Source organism: Copadichromis virginalis, linkage group LG7, assembly GCF_057382275.1.
Source record: "Copadichromis virginalis isolate Kocher_CV1m ecotype Utaka linkage group LG7, C_Virginalis_male_GT1.1, whole genome shotgun sequence".
NCBI lineage: Eukaryota > Metazoa > Chordata > Actinopteri > Cichliformes > Cichlidae > Copadichromis > Copadichromis virginalis.
The window spans coordinates 1,913,014-1,931,721 of record NC_140624.1 but is presented as its reverse complement, the minus strand read 5'-3'; the positions used below and the strand labels follow the sequence as shown (position 1 = coordinate 1,931,721).

The window sequence follows — 18,708 nt, the reverse complement described above, 5'->3', positions numbered from 1 at the left end:
TTAAAATTAACAAATTAATTCATATATTTCTTATTTCCTCATACACGTTTTAAGAGAAAAAGTAAAACCATCAGGCAGAACTCCTATGTTCACGTAACATTAGAGAGAAAAATCCTCCCTTCTCCTCCAGTCTCGCCTTCGCATCCACAGCTGACGATGACCAACCTTTTAGCTGGCAGCGCTACGGAACTTAGCGACCAGCTAGCTCTCCTTAGTAGCGTCGTTTAAAATGTGTACGCTATGACCGTGTTGCTGTTTTACTTCAGCGAAGGTGTGTTACGGCGGAATATAGACGGGTGGTGTAAATGTGTCCTGATACCCGAGTACCACGCTCAGCTTGTTGTTCCTCTCGTTACCTAACTTGTGTAGTCCGACGGGAGAATCGGAGGAGGGTCCAGCTATCGAAGCTAACAGCTCGGAGGCTAGCTCATACACAACGCAGCTACCTTGTTAGCCTTCTGGTTTGTTAACTACTTTTGTCTGGCTCGACTGCGCTTTGAATGGTGTTTGTTTTACAAGATAGCACCGTAAGTATGTCTTTAGTTCAAAATGGAACCATTGTGGCTTTTAATGATAAGAACAAGTTCGGGAAACTTGAGTTTCCTTTTTAACGTGACAACTGCTTGCTTTGTGGGTGGCTAGCTTGCAAGTCAGCTAACTGAAAAGCTCTTGTTTGTCAACAATACTAAAATGTGTCATCGTTTAGTTGCTCCGTGTGATACACTGTGCCTTTTTAATTGAGCAGCACAGCTATAGATTGAAACAACTGAACGTCGTTTAGTGGCGCTTTTGTTTGAGAGAAAGGGGAGTCATGTTTAATTTCAATAATTAACTTCTGTAATCTGCTGACATTTATCGTACGGGGTGTGTCGTTTCCGCAAGTCTAAATATTTGCTGCTGGCGGCACTGACAGATTGAGTAAGCAGCTGAGCTAAAGGCTTTCTGTTTTGTGTTTGTGTTGCCTTCACAGCGATCCATCCAGTCCTGGATGAGAGGTTGACTGAAGCCTTTGGTTGCCTGTGATGTTCCGAGCTTTCCTGGCTGCATCACCAGACCTTTTCTGGTTCATTTTAGTAGCCATTTATCACTAGTCCCACACAAGTCTCTGCTTGGCAACAGTATGGTCTTTTGCGCTGGCCCCACCCAGCCCACAGGGACAAGAACCCCCCAAAACCAAGCTCTCCAAATGATATGATAGTAGCCACCTGGATTACTTTCTGTGCCTGCAGGAGCCTTGTACAGGTTCTGCTCTTCCTCTCTTCCTCAAAGTCCCTTCATCCATTCTGGGAAACACTTGCCAGTTTGGTCTCCAACTCTGGAACCATGGGTAATAGCTGTGTATGTCGAGAAGATAGTGACTTAGAGGACCAACATCATGGTTCATCGAGAGCAACCCGAGGACAAGCTAGGCGGGTGGATCACAGTGCAGGTGTGGGTGCTGACGCCGCAGAGGCTCGGAGCAGTCGGCCCAGGGACCCGGTCAGGCCACCTCGTCGAGGTCGAGGGCCTCATGAGCCGAGACGGAAAAAGCAGAATGTAGATGGCCTGGTGCTGGACACGCTGGCTGTCATCAGGACACTTGTAGACAAGTAAGTTGGAAAATGCCAACAACTATTCAATAAGCTCAACAAAATGAAAACTTAGGGTGTTCTTGGTCTACAGCTCTTAAATTCTGTCTATCCTAATTCTTGTTGGGGTTTTTTTTTTGGTTTTTTTTTAAATAACGTCAACCTATAATGTTAACAGTGGGTTAACAATTAGGTGTCAATTAGGGTTCAGTGTTATTCTTGTGGTATTATAACAATAAACTGGGGAGTTATTCTTTTTTTCAGGAAATTGGGATCTTTCATAAAGAAAAGATTAATAATAAAGCATGCAGCTGCAGCTTATTCATGAAAAAAATCAATACTTTCACACAAAAGCCTGCTTAAAACAAAGGTGATTAAGAGCCCTGAGCTGCAGTTGCAAGCATTAATTTGTAGAACCTGTGGCTTTGAATAAGTAGAACCCATAAGCCCGTGCCACCTCCTCCACGTATTTGTTGTCGTTGAAGAACCAACTTGCATTTTGAGGCGTAGTATAGTGAGTCATGTTTCTGAAGTTCATGCAATAAGAAGAGATGCTCCCAAGGAAAACTGATTTCCTTGTGATTGTAGATAATCAGAAAAGAGAGATTTTACTGTCCACTGGGACTGTTGTCACAGATCTGTGCAACTGTCTCTTAGTATACACCAAATAACAGCCACGGTGTCTTTATTAACTCTTCTTTCATCGTGTTTAAAAGCCTTCTGTACAGACATCTCAGTTTGTACCTAAAGCAACAGAACAGATTTTCCATCACAGCCTCTCGGTGGTTTGATGTTGGCTTCAGCACGTTCTGTCTGATTCAGCCACTTGTTCAGTTGCCCTTTTTTTTTTTTTTATTTCCAGATTTTTCATTTAACATCACTGACATCTGTTTTAACAGCGTGTTGCCACACAACTAAACCTCTTCAGGATAACAGTACATGTATGAATCGACAATAAGCTGCAAAAAATCGGACTAACAGTGTTTTAGAGGTTCACTGTTTGTCTTAAAATCAATGTATTGGCAAAATAAAGTAGACTTAAAATACTATTGCATAATCTCAGTTTGAAAATGGCTGTGTTTAAAACATTATTCCAACAGTGTGCAAACAATATGACTAATTAATGAAGGACATCTCACTTGCAGTATTACTAAGTAATGGTAGGAAATCTGAGAATTAAGCCGAGTCTGTGGCTGGCTATAGTGATAGTGGGTTTGATTTTTTTGGGATCAGCTACAATAAGTAATGGTAACAGAAGCGTTATCATCAGTTACATCCACTGAACCAGATACATCGTAACTATACACTCGCTTCAGCCTCTCCACAGGATAACACTGTTGTCCATATCCATTACTGTGATCACAGAAACGCACAAAGACATGAGTCATTTGTTGATATTATTCCAGATGCTGTGATCACAGGGTCACAAACACTTTGGCTGGTTGAGTGCTTTTAGTGAGCATCACTACATTTGTGTTAATTGTGCACGCGCAAGTTTGTTATTTTTGGGTAAAGTGAAAAAGATGTAAAACAAAAAACCCTGCCTTGTTTTTCAGTGATCAAGAGCCTCCTTACTCCATGATCACGCTGCATGAGATGGCAGAGACGGGTAAGGAAACTTCTCTGAAACACGTTCACATGCTCAACACAAAACATGAAGCCACACAGCAAACAAACACCACTCTGGCACGTCGGTGTTCTTTAAAAATGTGAAGAAGTGTGGCTCTGTGTGACATAAGAGCTTTTATTGTTGGTTCAAAGGTTATCAGATGTGTGAAAGAAGGAACACTTGCTCTGTGATGAAAACACGATATGATAAGGTGACAAAAACATTTCTTGGTTTGTCAAATGAACCCATTTCTCTAATATCGAGAGGGTTTATCTTTATTAGTGACTAGAGAGGAGTTCCAGGAATTAACAGTCCTGTGTGCATATGCTTTCCCTTCCCCCCCCTCAGGCTCAATGTCTGAGTTGTTTATGAGAAGTGCTAAGGAAGTATCATTACAGTGCATTGAACTCAGTAGATGTTTTTCTGCTTTGATATATCTGGACTAGAGCTGGGCGATAGAACGATAACGATATGTATCGCGATATAACTTTTACTCGATAGAGAAATTAAGCTATCGCGATAGACCTCGCCGCTCTTGTCCTCTTTTTTTTTTTTTTAAAAGGTCAGCCAATCCAAATTAAGTAGCGCAGAGCCGAACCAATCACAGCCGCAGCGTCACGTCGCGTGACTTGTTACGTACAGCACAAGTGCCAAGCCGCACGTGTGTTTGTTTGGGAAGCAGCCAGCGGGTAATGGAGGAAATGAGTGTGCCGACTAGAAAAATCAACCGAGTGTGACCGAAGAGAAAACAGATGACGGTTCCAACGCCGGAGAGATTGTCGAACGGAAGAGCCATAGAAGTTCCGTAGTGTGAAGGTATTTCGGCTATTTCAAGTCTGACAAAAAACAGAGTAGCGTGCACTGTAAATTGTGCCGAAAGCAAGTCTGGAAATGCAATAAACTGGTGCATGCGTCACACTGCGCCACGTTATTGTTTCGGTGAAATGAATTTCTACAATACTGTTACTGTTAATTCTACTCTCTGCAGTGTTTAAATGCTTACATATACACACAGTTACTGTCCGTCCACACTTACGACTCGGTTCTGCTTCTATGCCCCAGCTTTGTTTACTTTTTCCCACCGAGGCTTCTAGACTTCTGATTGGCCAACATTTCGGCACGGTTAGGAATCTAGCGCCACCTGCTGCTTTGGCATGTTCATAGCAGCGTTTTCCTTCATTTCTGCCTTTATGTGTGGACGGGATTATTTTTTAAAACGAAAACCGAAAATCTCCGTTTTCAAAAATACCCGTGTACGTGTGGACGTAGCCTCAGTCTCTGACTGGAAGCGCTAATTCGTCATTCGGCTTTTGTCAGACTAAAGTAACTGTTAAAACTGTTTGAAAAGCTCAGCTATACAACAAGGAGAGATTGAGAATTTCCTTTTAGTTCTCAGTTTATTTGATATTGACAAAAGTTAGTCAGTTTTGTCTGTTCTTCTGTAAAACAAACTAAGATTTATTTTTAGAATTAATATTTTGTTTCTAAGTGGAATTGACAATTTAGTCTGTTTCGTTTGTTCTATTTTGAAACTTAAACGCTTTAGCGGCTGCCTTTTGTGTAGTTTGCAATATTTGCCTTTATTTATCTGAAAAAGTCTCATGTTCCTTCAGTACATCTACCCTGTTGAACTTATTATGGGAAATAAATATTTAAATAAAAACAAGCTGCTGATTATTTCACATTTTACTTGTGAGCAACGGCACATTTAAATCTTACAAATATAGTTATTTGGCTGATATCGTGATAGATATCGTTATCGCCTGAAATGAAAAAAACATATTGTGATATGAAAAAATCTCATATCGCCCAGCTCTAATCTGGACTATTTGAAAACTTGCTTGCTCCAAATTTACCTGTGGTATTCTAAAATGCGCACTTCTAGACATCATACTGACTGGTTACCATTTCGTGGCAATTCAGGAGCAGAGTTTGCTTTATCTGTCAGAAAAGACCCCGTATGTGTGACAATGGCTTTATCCTTCTAAAGCTTTCCCACATGCGCTGCAGCTCTCGCCTCGTCTAAGAGTTGCCCAACAGAGGTGCTCGTGAGAAACGAATGCAAGGTGCCACTGGATCAGACATTACCTGGTCTTAAACCTGCTCCCCAGTACAAAGTCTTGGTGAGATTATGCTAGTGGTCAGGAAGTGCAGCTAACAGTATGTATGCATTAAGTGCATAGTAATTACATAAAATTCAAAAAAGTGCAATAAACTACAAAAAAATTTGAAAATCGCTTTTGTTTTGTTTACATACATTTCTACTTGGAGAAGTTTAAGAGGCTTATCCCTCAAAACTTTAAATACAATAAAGTTGCAAAAAATAGTTTCCCACCACAGGAAATTTATTTTGAGTGTCTTCATAGTTTTATTTTGGAGATACAGCAATTTTTATATACTGCAGGAAAAACAAAAAACAATCCTATGATGCAAATTTGCAAAGAAAACAGCATGTGCATCATTTCACTGTGGGAAGTGTTACGAACAGCTGATGGATCGGCAAAGCGTGTTTCTGGAATATTATGTTTTTGTTCCTGCAAGCGCTTTTTATGCAATTTTTGCAAAGCTATATGTGGAACAAAACCGTGACCGAGGACAAGCTGATGTCATAAGATGTAAGTACAACTCCTCCGGTTTCATGTGCAAAACAAATTATTGTGCTAGCTTACACGGTTCAGATTCTACAGGGATTTAAAAATAGGAGCGTGCTGCTCTGACCGGCTTTAAAGGGTTAACAATGACTTTAAAAAATAATATAAAATAGTGTGCAACACCACTGAAGTTTTTTTTTTTTTTAACTCTTTTCAACCAACGGCAGTCACTCTCCAAATAACTTCTGCTTAGCTTTCCGAGCTTCCCTCGGGTCCTCTTAATCAGCGGTCTCCAACCTTTTTTGCGCCACGGACTGGTTTATGCCCGACAATATTTTCACGGACCGGCCTTCAAGGTGTCGCGGATAAATGAGGGAGGGGCTAATAATCGGCTCGGTCATTTTTAATGATCGTTGAAAGCCCAGATCGTAATCGTGATTAAAATTCGATTAATTGAGCAGCCCTAGATGACACCATGCATTAGCACTTGGATGAGATCTGCTCAGTGTATGAGCTTGACTCCCACCAGTTGTGGCCTGTTTCTTCTAGTCATTTTTCAGTCCCCGTTTGTTTGTCTTGAATTGATGTATCATCTCCCTTATTCAGATAAGTGTGCATGCACGCTTCAATTGTGCAATTTGTAGTGTTCAAAACTGGTCTGGGTTGTGCAATCTCTTGTTAACAGTAAGCACAGTTTTGACCAAAATACGCAAAACCTGCACGATCAGGTTTGAGTGGACTGAATGTGAGCAGAGGAGTGGGACTGCAGCAGTCCCGAGCTAAGGTTGCTTCCTCAGCATATGTACTCCAGCTTGCCCAGCCTGAGGGGAGCAGTTCATCATTTGGGGAAGGGACACAGTCGTGATTTATCCCACATACATAATGTATTAGAGTTCACACTTTTACCCCAATCTAGTGAGTTTTATTTATGGAATAATTTTGTGCTAGTTTGATGTTTCTGTTGAATTCTTTTTGTTGTGCTTCAAGCAAATGCCCTCACATTTGCTTGAGGCGTGCAGTGTTTGGATGTGTATGCGGTACCTTGTGAATTCTTGCACAAGCCTGGTGTCATGCACATATGGTGTTTGACGCTCACAAGGCTTGGTGTTGTGTGGCTTGACAGCAGCCAAGCTGGGTATTAGCTTGCAGTCCTGAACCCTGAGTCCAGCCAAGAAGCAAATCAGTCAGCTAGCCAGTCACTTTCTGTTTGACACGTGCAAGCAATGTAAATTATTCATAAGATAGTTGGCTTTCATGAGTGCTATTACAGAAAGGATTTCTCACTGAGTCACCTAATGGGCAGGAAATGCATGCTTTAGTAGGCTGCGTATTATACTCACAACCGAGGGTTATGTTGGTGAGCACGGATTTATACTCAAACATCTTCTTTCCTTGTGAGAGAAACAGCAGAGGAAGCTTTGCTTGGATGAGGCTTTAACAGCAGCTGTGAAAGGAATTTATATTTTGCACTTAGTATTTATTATTTAAGAGTTTATGTGAAAAACAACCCAGACATGCTCATTGATTTCACACAGTGTTGACTGTTTTATTCTTTTTCTTAGTTTTAATTTTCCAACCAGCATCGTCAGTCCACAGATACTTGCTCCTTTCAGAAACATCTCACTGGAGATCATTCAGATGAAATGGGCAAATCATGGAATTTGAGCCAGATTAAATACACCTTGTACAAATGAACAAACAAGTCTCAGAAAAGAGACCAAGAAGTGTGCTGCTACTTTTGCTAGTGTGGGCTCAATGACGGCTGGTTTGCCCTACAGACAGAACACGAGTGTCAACTATATAATGCCAGTATCCAAACAGCATCTGTGTGCAACTCTGTTCTAGCTGAATACATCAGAAAATGAGGCAAAATCTTGTGGGACCATTTAATAATTGCACCTTAGATTTTAATTATGTATTTTGGAAGACACCACATGCTCACTACCGTGAGGTAGAGCAGGTAAAGAACCGTAAGATCTAGGGCATTCATGCCACGGCTGACCTGGCCTGTGCCTTAATTTACATCTCGCCTGGTAGAGAAGGACCAGCAAAGGCTCTTTTTTCCCCAGAAAGCTTAACCTGTTAAGCCCCCAGCGGCTTTATGATCTCCGCAATCTCCTCCCTTTTGCACCCTTATTTGGGTGCTTAAGAGGTTAAACTAACTGGGCTTCCTTCAAGGCTGCTGGCGAATTGTTGCAGAACCACAATAGAAAAGCATCTTGTGTCTTAGTGTAAGAGTATGGCAGCTGCATGAAACAGGACAGAAAGGACTTGGCCAGGCTAGTGAGAAAAACATAGGGCTTTATGGGACGGTCTCTCCCAGATCTGGATCCAGTGTATGCTGGCCATGTCCAGAAGGAAAGCTAGCTGTAGACTCCGCCCACCTGGTGATAAACTTTGTCCCTGTTCTTTCTGGAGGACGGTATAGGACCACTGAAGCAAGAACCAACAGACGCACGCATGCAGGCACCTCGGGCCATGCACTGGACTCCTGCACTTTAAAACGTGCGGCTACAATGCTGCCTCTTTATTCGTTTCCCTGTTGTGTGTATTTATTTATTTGAAGTCTTTCTGTGTTTTAAGCTGAGAACTATCATACAGAATTATGTTGTGTGACTGCTTAATGACAATGACGAATCTTTTGATTCTCAAGGAGGCAGATTACCAAAAACCAACAGTGTAAAATAACAAAAGTGATACAAAATCTCGGTTGAAAGTTTCTTGTTTTCTCTTAGATGACGGCTGGCTGGAGGTTGTCCAGTCTCTGATACGAGTGATTCCACTGGATGATCCACTAGGCCCTGCAGTGATCACACTTCTCCTGGATGAGTGTCCTCTACCCACCAAGGTATCAATCTGACCTTTAACCTAGGAAGTAATGGATGTGATCTTAAATCTGCCGTTCCTTGGCCTTTCTGTTTGACTGCAGCTCTAATCAGAATAACAATCTTTGACTTGTTCTTTCCCCTTTTCTGTATTTTGATGACGCTCGCTCACTCACATTTCTCTGCGCATATGTTTCAGTTAAAATGATGCTCGTTTATATTTGGAAGCAGCATTTTAAATCATTAGTTTCGATTTTCGCTCAAGTCACACAGATTAAAGGAAGTGCAGCTATTTTTGTAGATTTCTTATCATTTCTATTAATTAGAAATGATAAAAATGAAATCACAGTTATTGTTATTATTGTCCAGGATAGATTAATCTTGTGTAGAACAACAAGTGCTCATTCAGCTAAAACTTTTTTGTTTTTTCCCTCCGATCCCCCCCTTCACCCACAACCTTTTTTTTAAACTTCTTTGAACAAATAAAATGTGCCTGCTGCTTCCATGATCAGTGATGTGGGGACAGAGGCCGTACCGTTACACTCTGAACAGAGTGAGCTCCTCACAGTATCCCACAGAAATGCAGTGAATCCAGTGGAACTTATATTTCACACAATATCATGTAATAATAATAATAAAGTGTACTTTATTGATCCCTGTGGGAAAATTCCTTCCTGCATTTAACCCATTCACTCAGTGAAGCAGTGGGCTGCCATTGGCCGCCTGGGTAGAAGTGTGTAGGGACGGTACCTTGCTCAGGGGTACCTCAGGGTAGCCGTTCAGGGGAATCAAACCCCTGACCTTCCGATCACGGGGCCCTAAGACTCAATCAGTACAATCTTAGAATAGAAATTGTGGGTGCTCTGCGCCAACTGTGCATGGAATAATCCTGGTTTATGTCCTTGTAGCATCATCTGTCAGGATCATGGAAGTGTTTTTAAATGTTTAAAACAGAAGCGTTCCAGCTTTCTGTGGTGCTTGACTTTAGGTTGTTTGGAGAAACAATGAATGATCCTCGCTGAAGTTTTCCTTTTCTGTTCAGGATGCTCTCCAGAAACTCTCGGACATGTTGAGTCTGAGTTCAGCCGTTGCACAACAAGACGCTCTAAACCCCGCTAAACACAGAAACACCACTGCGGTTCTGGGATGCCTGGCAGAGAAGCTAGCCGGTACAGTCCACAGTTCTGGTTTATTTGTGTTTAATTTTTGGTATTTTTATGTTTTCAATAAACCTAAAGAAAGACCAACGTTTGCCCTGTTTCTTACAACACCTTTTATTTTGTAGGATTGCCCAGTATTGGGTTGTTGAGCCCTGGAACCCTTGAATACCTTCTAGAGAGCCTGGTGAGCAGACCTTGACACGCGGTGTTGTTTAGTGTGTGGTATGCTGCACGAATGACACTGTTGCACATTGCCTACAATTTGCTGATGCCTTGTGGTCCGAGAGCTTTTATTATCCTTCAGACGGAGCTCTATAACACCGGGTAACCTAGGGCGGCTCGATTATGGCAAAAATGATAATCACGATAATCATCTCGATTATTTGACAATATTTATTTAACAATGTGTTGAATAATGACTTTAAAAAATAATATAAAATAGTGCAAATACTGATAACAGTGCAAATGTTTGCAGTATAAGAAATAAATGAAAAATGTAAACGTCTGTGTTTAGTGAACTTTGCAGTGTTGCTCTGTGGTGCAGCTACACTGTAGCAAAGTTTACACACTGTGTCTACTTGATCCACGTCTGACTGAACCCATAATGTTTCCACACCACTCAAGTTTTTTTTACCTCTTTACAACCAACAGCAGTCACTCTCCTCTCCAAATAACTTCTGCTCAGCTTTCCGAGCTTCCCTCGGGTCCTCTTAATCAGCGGTCCCCAACCCCCGGGCCTCGGACCGGTACCGGTGCGTGAGTCGTTTGGTACCGGGCCGCGAGAGTTGAGGCTCAGGTGTGAAATGTATAGTTTTCAGGGTTTTTATCGGTTTTCAGCGTTATTTTGTTATCGTTTTATCGTTAACTCGGTTTTCCTGGGTCTTTTCACGTGTGTTATGAATAAATCTTCTTTTTTTCGGTACCGGTACTAGTTTTATTTTGTTGTATTTATCCGCGACACCTTAAAGGCCGGTCCATGAAAATATTGTCGGGCATAAACCGGTCAGTGGCGCAAAAAAGGTTGGAGACCGCTGCTCTTAATTGTTGTGACACGTGTTCGAAATGCAGAGAGGTGCGCTCGATTTGCCACATGGAGCAGCGCGAGAGTAAAGCACGAGGGAGGGGCTAATAATCGGCTCAGTCATTTTTAATGATCGTTGAAAGCCCAGATCGTAATCGTGATTAAAATTTGATTAATTGAGCAGCCCTAGGGTAACATTCTACTTGCAAGAACAGTGAGAAAGCTTCAGGTTACTTAAAACGAAGTCTGGTAAGGTCCAATCACGTCGAGCAGCCCAATCCCCGATGATGCACGGCAGAGACGGTGGACTATAAAGATGTGGACACCACTCTGCTACATCTGCTGGGATCGCTCTCGCTGTTTATTAGATAAGAGCTGCACTGTTTTCTGTGACACTGCGTCACCAAGTTTTGTCAGAGCTATAAAGAAGTCGGGTCTGTTGCAGTGCGCATTTCAGGCTGGTCTAACAACAGCAACAAAACACATCAGCATTTTCTGACAAAGACAACAGACGCAATATTGAAGTGGCCAAATTTAGTGGGAATAAGTGCGTTTCTTTGGACTGGTTGTATTTGTGCCACTGCGAACATGAATGCGATCACGTCACTGCAGCGACTTTTTATAAAGTACTCAAGGGAGCGTTAAGGTTGAATTATAACATGAAAGTTAATGGTTTGTTTAATTGGTGAAATATGTGGAAAATGAATGTGTAATATTTGTGGTTCCTCCAGAGCTCCGAGGCCCACCCCACTGTCATGCTGTTTGCTCTCATCGCTTTGGAGAAGTTCTCTCAGACAAGTAGGTTCACTCACTATATGAAGCCAGTTTAAAAACGAAGACTCACGATTAGGCTGGTGAAATAAGACGTGTGTTATCAGATAAATGAGCCGAGGAGCTGTAAACGGCTCTTCTGCTGTCGATTAGTGTTTCACAGAATTCAGATGAGTGCTTTTGTTTAGCAGTTTTATTACCTGAGCGATGAAGCATAATAGCACTAAAACCCACCACTTCTCTGTATTTCACGACTAGGACGTAATGGTCTCAGTTACAAATCTTTTCTTATAGTTTCTCTAAAATGTCAGCATTGAGCTGCCCCCTACATATTTAATTGAAGTCACTGCATAAAGAACTGTGAGGTCTGTTTAGAGACAGGGTTTCATGTGATTTGTTTTGCTTCATTTCAAATGGCTCACGTTTTATTGATGCTGTTTGTTCTTGAACATGTTTTCTCCCATTTGTGTTGTCAATTCTGCTCCGAGTGCTCCTGAAACGTGGGCGACTGTAGCTCGATGCGGTGCACAAACAGCACTGAAGCTGCTGATGCTCAGCTAATTGAGATCCTCCCGTGTAGGGATGCTTTTACACACAGCAGGGTTGTGACGTATTGTGCGAGGTTCACAGACGTTCTGGTTTCCTTTGCTTAGGCGAGAACAAGCTGACTGTGTCCGAGTCTTCGATCAGCGATCGTCTGGCTGTTCTGGAGTCTTGGGCAGAACATCCTGACTATCTAAAGAGGCAGGTTGGATTTTGTGCACAGTGGAGCCTTGACAACTTGTGTGAGTAGCCCCATGTTTCACCCGTTCTGTGCCGGTGTAGTTTCTTAGATGAGCCAATTATAATCCTCTGAGTCACCGACAAAAGAAAAGCCATCATTTTTCTCCCGCTCTTCTCCATCCAGTCCTAAAGGACGGTCGTCAGTTCACTTACGAAAAAGTCAACCTCACGAATATCAACGCCATGCTGAACAGCAACGATGTTAGCGAGTACCTCAAGATCTCCCCGACTGGACTCGAGGTCAGTCTGCGTGTGAATGCAGATTCGATGCAGAGTTTTTACTGTAACTGAAAAGTCTGAACCTCCTTCTGTTTGCTCTTGTCTTCAGGCGCGATGTGATGCCTCATCCTTTGAGAGCGTGCGCTGTACATTCTGTGTGGATTCGGGCGTTTGGTACTACGAGGTGACGGTTATCACATCGGGGGTGATGCAGATCGGATGGGCCACCAAGGACAGCAAGTTCCTAAACCATGTACTTGAATACTTTTACAGTTTGCCCTTAGCAAAGTGTTCTGAATCTGATGAGATATTCTCCTTTGGGTTGACTGCACCACCTAATCTGTGTGTGTGTGTGTGTGTGTGTGTGTGTGTGTGTGTGTGTGTGTGTTTTACAGGAAGGTTATGGAATAGGAGATGATGAATACTCGTGTGCGTACGATGGCTGCAGGCAGCTAATCTGGTACAACGCTCGCAGTAAACCTCATGCTCACCCCTGCTGGAAGGAGGGTACGCAGTACTGACATACATGTAGTTATAATCAGGCATTGCTGCCATCTTTTTGCTGACTTTAAAGACATTTTCAAATGTTCCCATTTTAAGAAACCTGTGTTATAATGACATGAGTGCCAGTGTTTGGAAATAGCTTTGTTATTTCGGCGTGACTGTTTTGTGATTTTTAGCGCCCACGCTGTCACTGCCAACATTCAGGCTCTGGCCCACATCCCACACAGATAACAGTAATAGCACGCCAAAGCTTCATTCTGCTGCGTGTGCGTTCCCTTTAGGAGATGCCATCGGCTTCCTGTTGGATCTCAGCAAAAAGCAGATGATCTTTTACCTGAACGGACATCAGCTCCCGCCAGAGAAACAGGTGTTCTCATCTGCCACGTGAGTCCACACAAAGTCTGTCATCTCCTCTCGTCATGTTTCACTTCCTCCCTTCCTCTCCTTTCCTCATTTTTCTCTTTATTTTGTTCTGTGTCTCCACATTTTCTCTCATTTATCCCCGTGTTTTCTTCCCCTCTGTGCCAGGTCCGGCTTCTTTGCGGCAGCCAGCTTCATGTCGTACCAGCAGTGTGAGTTTAACTTCGGGGCCAAGCCTTTCCGTCACCCACCTTCTGTCAAGTTCAGCACCTTCAATGACTTTGCTTCACTGCTGCCCAGTGAAAAGATCATCCTGCCCAGGTAAGACATGAAACAGGTCCGTGACATATTTTATTTATTTATTTCGTGGTGTTGGATGATGCTGTGAGAGGTTGGGAAAGCAGTGTGTAATCTGCTGTAACTAAACTGTCCTCTGAATGGTTCTTGTATAGCTTTTTCACTCTGAGCACTCAAAGCGCTTTATACAACGAATTCATTCACTCATCATTCTTTAAACCTCTCATTAGAGTCTGTCGGCTGCATCAAACCAGCACTTTTATTTCAACGGTAACATTAAAATCTTCAGTGCATTTGTCTCCTACACGTCAAACTTTGCTCTGGGCAGATGCTCGGTCTTGGCTCAGTGTAACCACGCAACCATACTCTGAAAGTGGAGCAAAAACGAAACCCTGATGTCATATCTGATTTAATAAGACAGGATGGAGACGGGCTACAGCTGCTTAATACAAAGCTCTAATGTTCCTCTGTGTCAGGACGTTGTTGACTCAACTTTGCAGCGATCTGTTGCAACAACGGGACCTTGAACGTTACCACAGTTGGATCATCGCGTCTCTAAAACATCATCAACAAAAATAGCAAAATAATGTGGACAAAGAAAAGACTCGATGTAGGTGTTTGTTATAGTGTCCTGTCACTGACTGACAAATGAAAAGGATGGACAGCTTTTCATTTCCTCTGTTTTTGTCTTTTCTTTGAAACACAGTCGGGCTAAATGAAGGAAAGACTGACGCAATAGAAATGGCTGCATCTAAAAACCAAGCGTCTGTCCACACCACCGTGTGCAGCATGCAGTGTTGGGAAGGTTACTTTTAAAATGTATTCCATTACAGAATACAGATTACATGCCCCAAAATGTATTCTGTAACGTATTCCGTTACGTTACTCAATGACAGTAACGTATTCTGAATACTTTGGATTACTTAATATATTATCGTGCTTTTTACAACAACGTGAATGTACTATTGCTGTGTGATTTATTACTGTTACTGAAGGTCCGCGACTCCGAACTGTAGTAAAGGGACCTCTGACTAATACGGCGGGGTCCCTGTCGGCTCGTAGCCGAAAAATAGCTTTACTGTGTTGTGTGGGTCACTTTTCTTGCGAGAGACAGAGAGAGGCGTTGAAAGGCTGCTCCAACGGAACTTATTGTTTTCGGAGGAAAACAGGAACACGGTGTACAGTCGAGTCTTAATAGCTTACTTACAACTGGGCTCGTCAGGCTCTCTTCTTGGCTGCAGTGGTTATTATTATATTTACATGCTTCCAGCTCCCGTTTTTCCTCGATGACAACTCGTACCTTTCCACTCCCCTTTTTCTCCCTCCTCGCGCTCACAGACCCATAACGTGTATGGCAGTCCATTCTCCCTGCAGCACGGACTACACTGCCCATGATGCAACATTCTTTAGAGCTATGCTTGTAGCATTCTGCCTGTTAGCTTAGCACAACAACAACAACGAAAAGGCCTCTCTCACCCAGGGAACACACAGTCGCAGAGAGAGAGAGAGCGTCGCCCTGTAACCATGGCAACCGTAACGCTGCCGCCTGGAACAACAGAACGTAGCTGTCAAACAAAACCCAAACAGTCCTGACCCGCGACAAAATGAAACAGGAAAGTACCGCCGTGTAATCCATTTATTTCAACAAAGTAACTGTATTCTGAATACCACCTTTTTAAACGGTAACTGTTACGGAATACAGTTACTCATATTTTGTATTTTAAATACGTAACGGCGGTACATGTATTCCGTTACTCCCCAACACTGGCAGCATGACGCATTAAGCAGCTGTCCCACAGAAAATCTGTCAGCTGAGCTTCAGCAGCTCAACGTTAGCTTGTTCGTCCTAAAAATGTACATAAAATGTGACCTTTAAAAAGAAACCTAAATGTAACCATTTGAGTTGCATATTCCACATCTGGATTTTATTTTATTTACTGATTTATTTTTACATTTGCAAAAAATGCAACAATTAACATTTTTTTTAATTAAAAAAAGGGGTTAAGACAGCTTGTTTCAGAGCACCGTAAGGTAATTGGGGATTATTTTGAACTTGAAATGCATGGCTCTAAATGAGTGTAATGACTCTGATCAGTCACTCCCCCCACACATCGATTTTGAACGCTGTGGGAAAGGGAGACGGCGTGAAGAGAAGGAACGATTGCATGAAAACTGTCCGTGTGTGTGTCCAGTCTTCTTTTTCCTTAGACAGAACAAACCCCAGCAGACGGTGCACCTGCATGTGTATAGAAACGTCACGTGTGTATTTGTGTGTGTGTTTCCTAGACACCGGCGTCTGGCCTTAATGAGGCAGGTTAGCATCCGAGACAACTGCTGCACGCTGTGTTGTGACGTCATGGCCGACACAGAGCTGCGGCCCTGTGGACATGGGTATGTGTTCTTCTGCTGTCAATAAAACGTCTGTGAAACTCAAGTTCATTTTTGTTCACTCCTTAAACAGGAACAATCTGACTTTGTCCCGTCTCTTTTCCCCAGTGGTATGTGTATGGAGTGTGCCTTACAGTTAGAGACGTGCCCCCTCTGCCGCCACGACATCCAGACCCGCGTCAGACTCATTGCACACGTCTCCTGACACACTTCCTGCGCTCGCTCCAGTAAACGGAGGCACACAAGCCCTTTAGCTTCCTCCTCCTCCTCTAATCCCCTCTTACCCCACAGGGCTGCGAGGACGTTGCCACAGTGTGGCGATGATGGCAGAACGCTGAATTCTGGTCAGACGAGATGGCGGCAATGGAGGGGTGGATAGATGAAAGAAAGGAGATGAGAGGAGGGGCAAAAAACCGACAGCTGGAACCCCCAGGAGCTTTTCCTCGTCTATCTACATCTCCTCTTTTATATCCTTCTGACAACTCGCTGCAGAAGCTGGGCCAAGAAAACTTTCTACTTTTTTTTTTTTCCAAATAAAAGCGCAGAGACCGTGTAACTCGGCTACAGACAGAACCGAGTTCTTATCTCCAGGCCCGTGTAAAGCTATTTAAAAACAAAGAACCTTTCCATCACGAGGACCCCACTTGTGCTTTCAGTCCTGAGGCTGCTACTATTTAACCCCATCGCCGTCATGCACACGTCTGCAGACGTGACAGGGCTTGGTCACAGAGGAAAACGCAGCCTGTAGTACAGTATTAAACCGAAGGTACAAACTTGAAATGTGTCTTACTTTCTTTTTTTGCTTACAGATGCGTGAGTGATTGTGTTCTCACTGTAGCATTTTCATTTTCTCCAACACTCAAACCCTGGGCAGCTTTCCCGTCTGTACTGATCGATCACCCAGTAGGAGGTTTTTCATTCTATTGTTGGCTAAAATCTCAGATTCTACTCTGTCTAATTGACTTTAATCGCTTGAGTTCAATTTTCTGATTAAGTTTACAAAGCAAATCCCAAAAGAAAGTAAATGGCAGAAATAACGTGTTTCTGTCTGAATAAGAACTGATTGATTTGACCCTCCCTTTTGTGCTTTACTCGTTTATAAAGCAACCACAGAATGTGGGGATTAAAATTTACATTAAAGTCACATACAAGTGATCGCAGTCAGGTTTCTTCCTCCCGGTTATAAATGCACATTTTAAAGAACCAGTGTAAGGGAAGTGTGTACTCGCACCACCACACACTGTAAAACTTGATTAGTGCCAACAGTTGGGGAACAGGGGTCGAGCTTGTCTGAGAGGCTGTTTGATTTTTGGTTTGTGATGACAAACCTGACACTTTTCAGTCCACAAAAAGAGTTTTTAGTTGGTCACTTAAAATGAGGCTGAACGCTGATGTTGGCTCACGAGCTGAGCGGTGAATTGCAGGAGGAAATGTGGATTGATCGTTCACGTGCTGCACGTCACAGCGCTGCTGGTGATCTTGTGTTAAAAGCAAAGTTTGTCAGAAGTGCTCAGGCTGAGTAAAAACGCGGGTTCTGTACAACTCCTGCTCCCTTTTCTTCATCTTCCCTCTTCTTGTCTTTTGCCTTGTGTTTGTCTTTCTGTCCATCCTTTACTTGAAGCATCTCTGGGTTGACTGAATTATGTTTGTATTTTGGAAACAGGTGACAAAATTAATCGTACGTTAAATCATAATTCAGTAAAATTGTATTGTACAATTTTAAAACGCCCAATGGCATTTCAAATGACAGCAATTTTACATATATCCTGTTCTTATAGTTTCTGAAGGAGTTGATGCTTCATGCTGCATGAACAAAATCAGTAAAATCATTCACACGATACTAGAACGGTTTATGACAACAGCAGAATCTCTCGGTATGACAAAAGACCGGTATGGTCGTTGTTTGCTATGTTGTAGTTTCCTGGAGCACCTTATCCATGGAGGTGAGAGGTGAAAAGTGTGTGTGTGTGTGTGTGTGTGTGTGTGTGTGTGTGTGTGTGTGTGTGTGTGTGTGTGTGTGTGAGAGAGAATGTATTTAAAACATCTGTAAAGGAAAATCTCCCCGAGTTCCCAAAGATGTGATTTATTGAAGAATTGTTTCCTGGATTGTGACATTTGTAATAAATGTATGTTCATGTGATTCTTTTGTGTGACTCCTGCTACAAAACCAAACTATTGATACACTCACTGATCATTTTACCCACTGGCCTGTGAAATGTGGACATTTTTAAACACACACAGCAACTCTTTAAGTAACAGCTGATCTCCATCTCCTCTGGATATTAGTCAGGGATCTATTGCTATGTTTTTGTCTCTTGGTGTGTTGGTAATTTATCACAAAGAATTACAGTGCAGAAAACACTGGGCACTGTCTCAGGCTCACATGAAGCCCGATGCACTCAGGACAGATGTGTCAGGGGGAAAAGTGACACAGCAAAACAGTTTAAACGTTATTTTGTATTTAATAACTCCTTTTGGAAAGTCCTAATCCTGCTTGGTATGATAATAACCTACGAAGTCGGATTTGGCATAAAAATGTACATGAAGTACTTTAAATATAATACGTTATGCTACAGGATAATTACAGATTCGTTAATACCTCACGTTAATGT

The 18,708-nt window shown here is 42.5% G+C and overlaps 1 protein-coding gene across 2 annotated transcripts; it reads left to right on the top strand.

Annotated features, from left to right (window-relative positions):
• Nucleotides 1-128: 128 nt before the first annotated feature.
• Nucleotides 129-18,236, top strand: rspry1 (ring finger and SPRY domain containing 1). 2 transcript variants are annotated; one of them, XM_085461132.1, is made up of 15 exons: nucleotides 129-271; nucleotides 971-1,589; nucleotides 3,125-3,177; nucleotides 8,504-8,616; nucleotides 9,636-9,762; nucleotides 9,879-9,937; nucleotides 11,506-11,572; nucleotides 12,199-12,330; nucleotides 12,453-12,568; nucleotides 12,657-12,800; nucleotides 12,943-13,054; nucleotides 13,333-13,435; nucleotides 13,580-13,732; nucleotides 15,995-16,099; nucleotides 16,205-18,236. In XM_085461132.1, exons 2-15 carry the CDS (start codon nucleotides 1,192-1,194, stop codon nucleotides 16,299-16,301), a joined length of 1,779 nt encoding a protein of 592 aa, XP_085317258.1. In that variant the 5' UTR covers nucleotides 129-271; nucleotides 971-1,191; the 3' UTR covers nucleotides 16,302-18,236. The 2 variants fall into 2 exon arrangements, with proteins under 2 accessions (XP_085317258.1, XP_085317257.1); XM_085461131.1 differs by having other exon boundaries at nucleotides 129-527.
• Nucleotides 18,237-18,708: the final 472 nt, after the last annotated feature.

Coding starts and splice junctions, on each gene's coding strand:
- rspry1 (XM_085461132.1), top strand. CDS start 1,192: ATGATAGTAGCCACCTGGATTACTTTCTGTGCCTGCAGGAGCCTTGTA. Junction 9,763..9,878: donor CCTGGCAGAGAAGCTAGCCG/GTACAGTCCACA, acceptor TTTATTTTGTAG/GATTGCCCAGTATTGGGTTG. Junction 13,733..15,994: donor GAAAAGATCATCCTGCCCAG/GTAAGACATGAA, acceptor TGTGTTTCCTAG/ACACCGGCGTCTGGCCTTAA.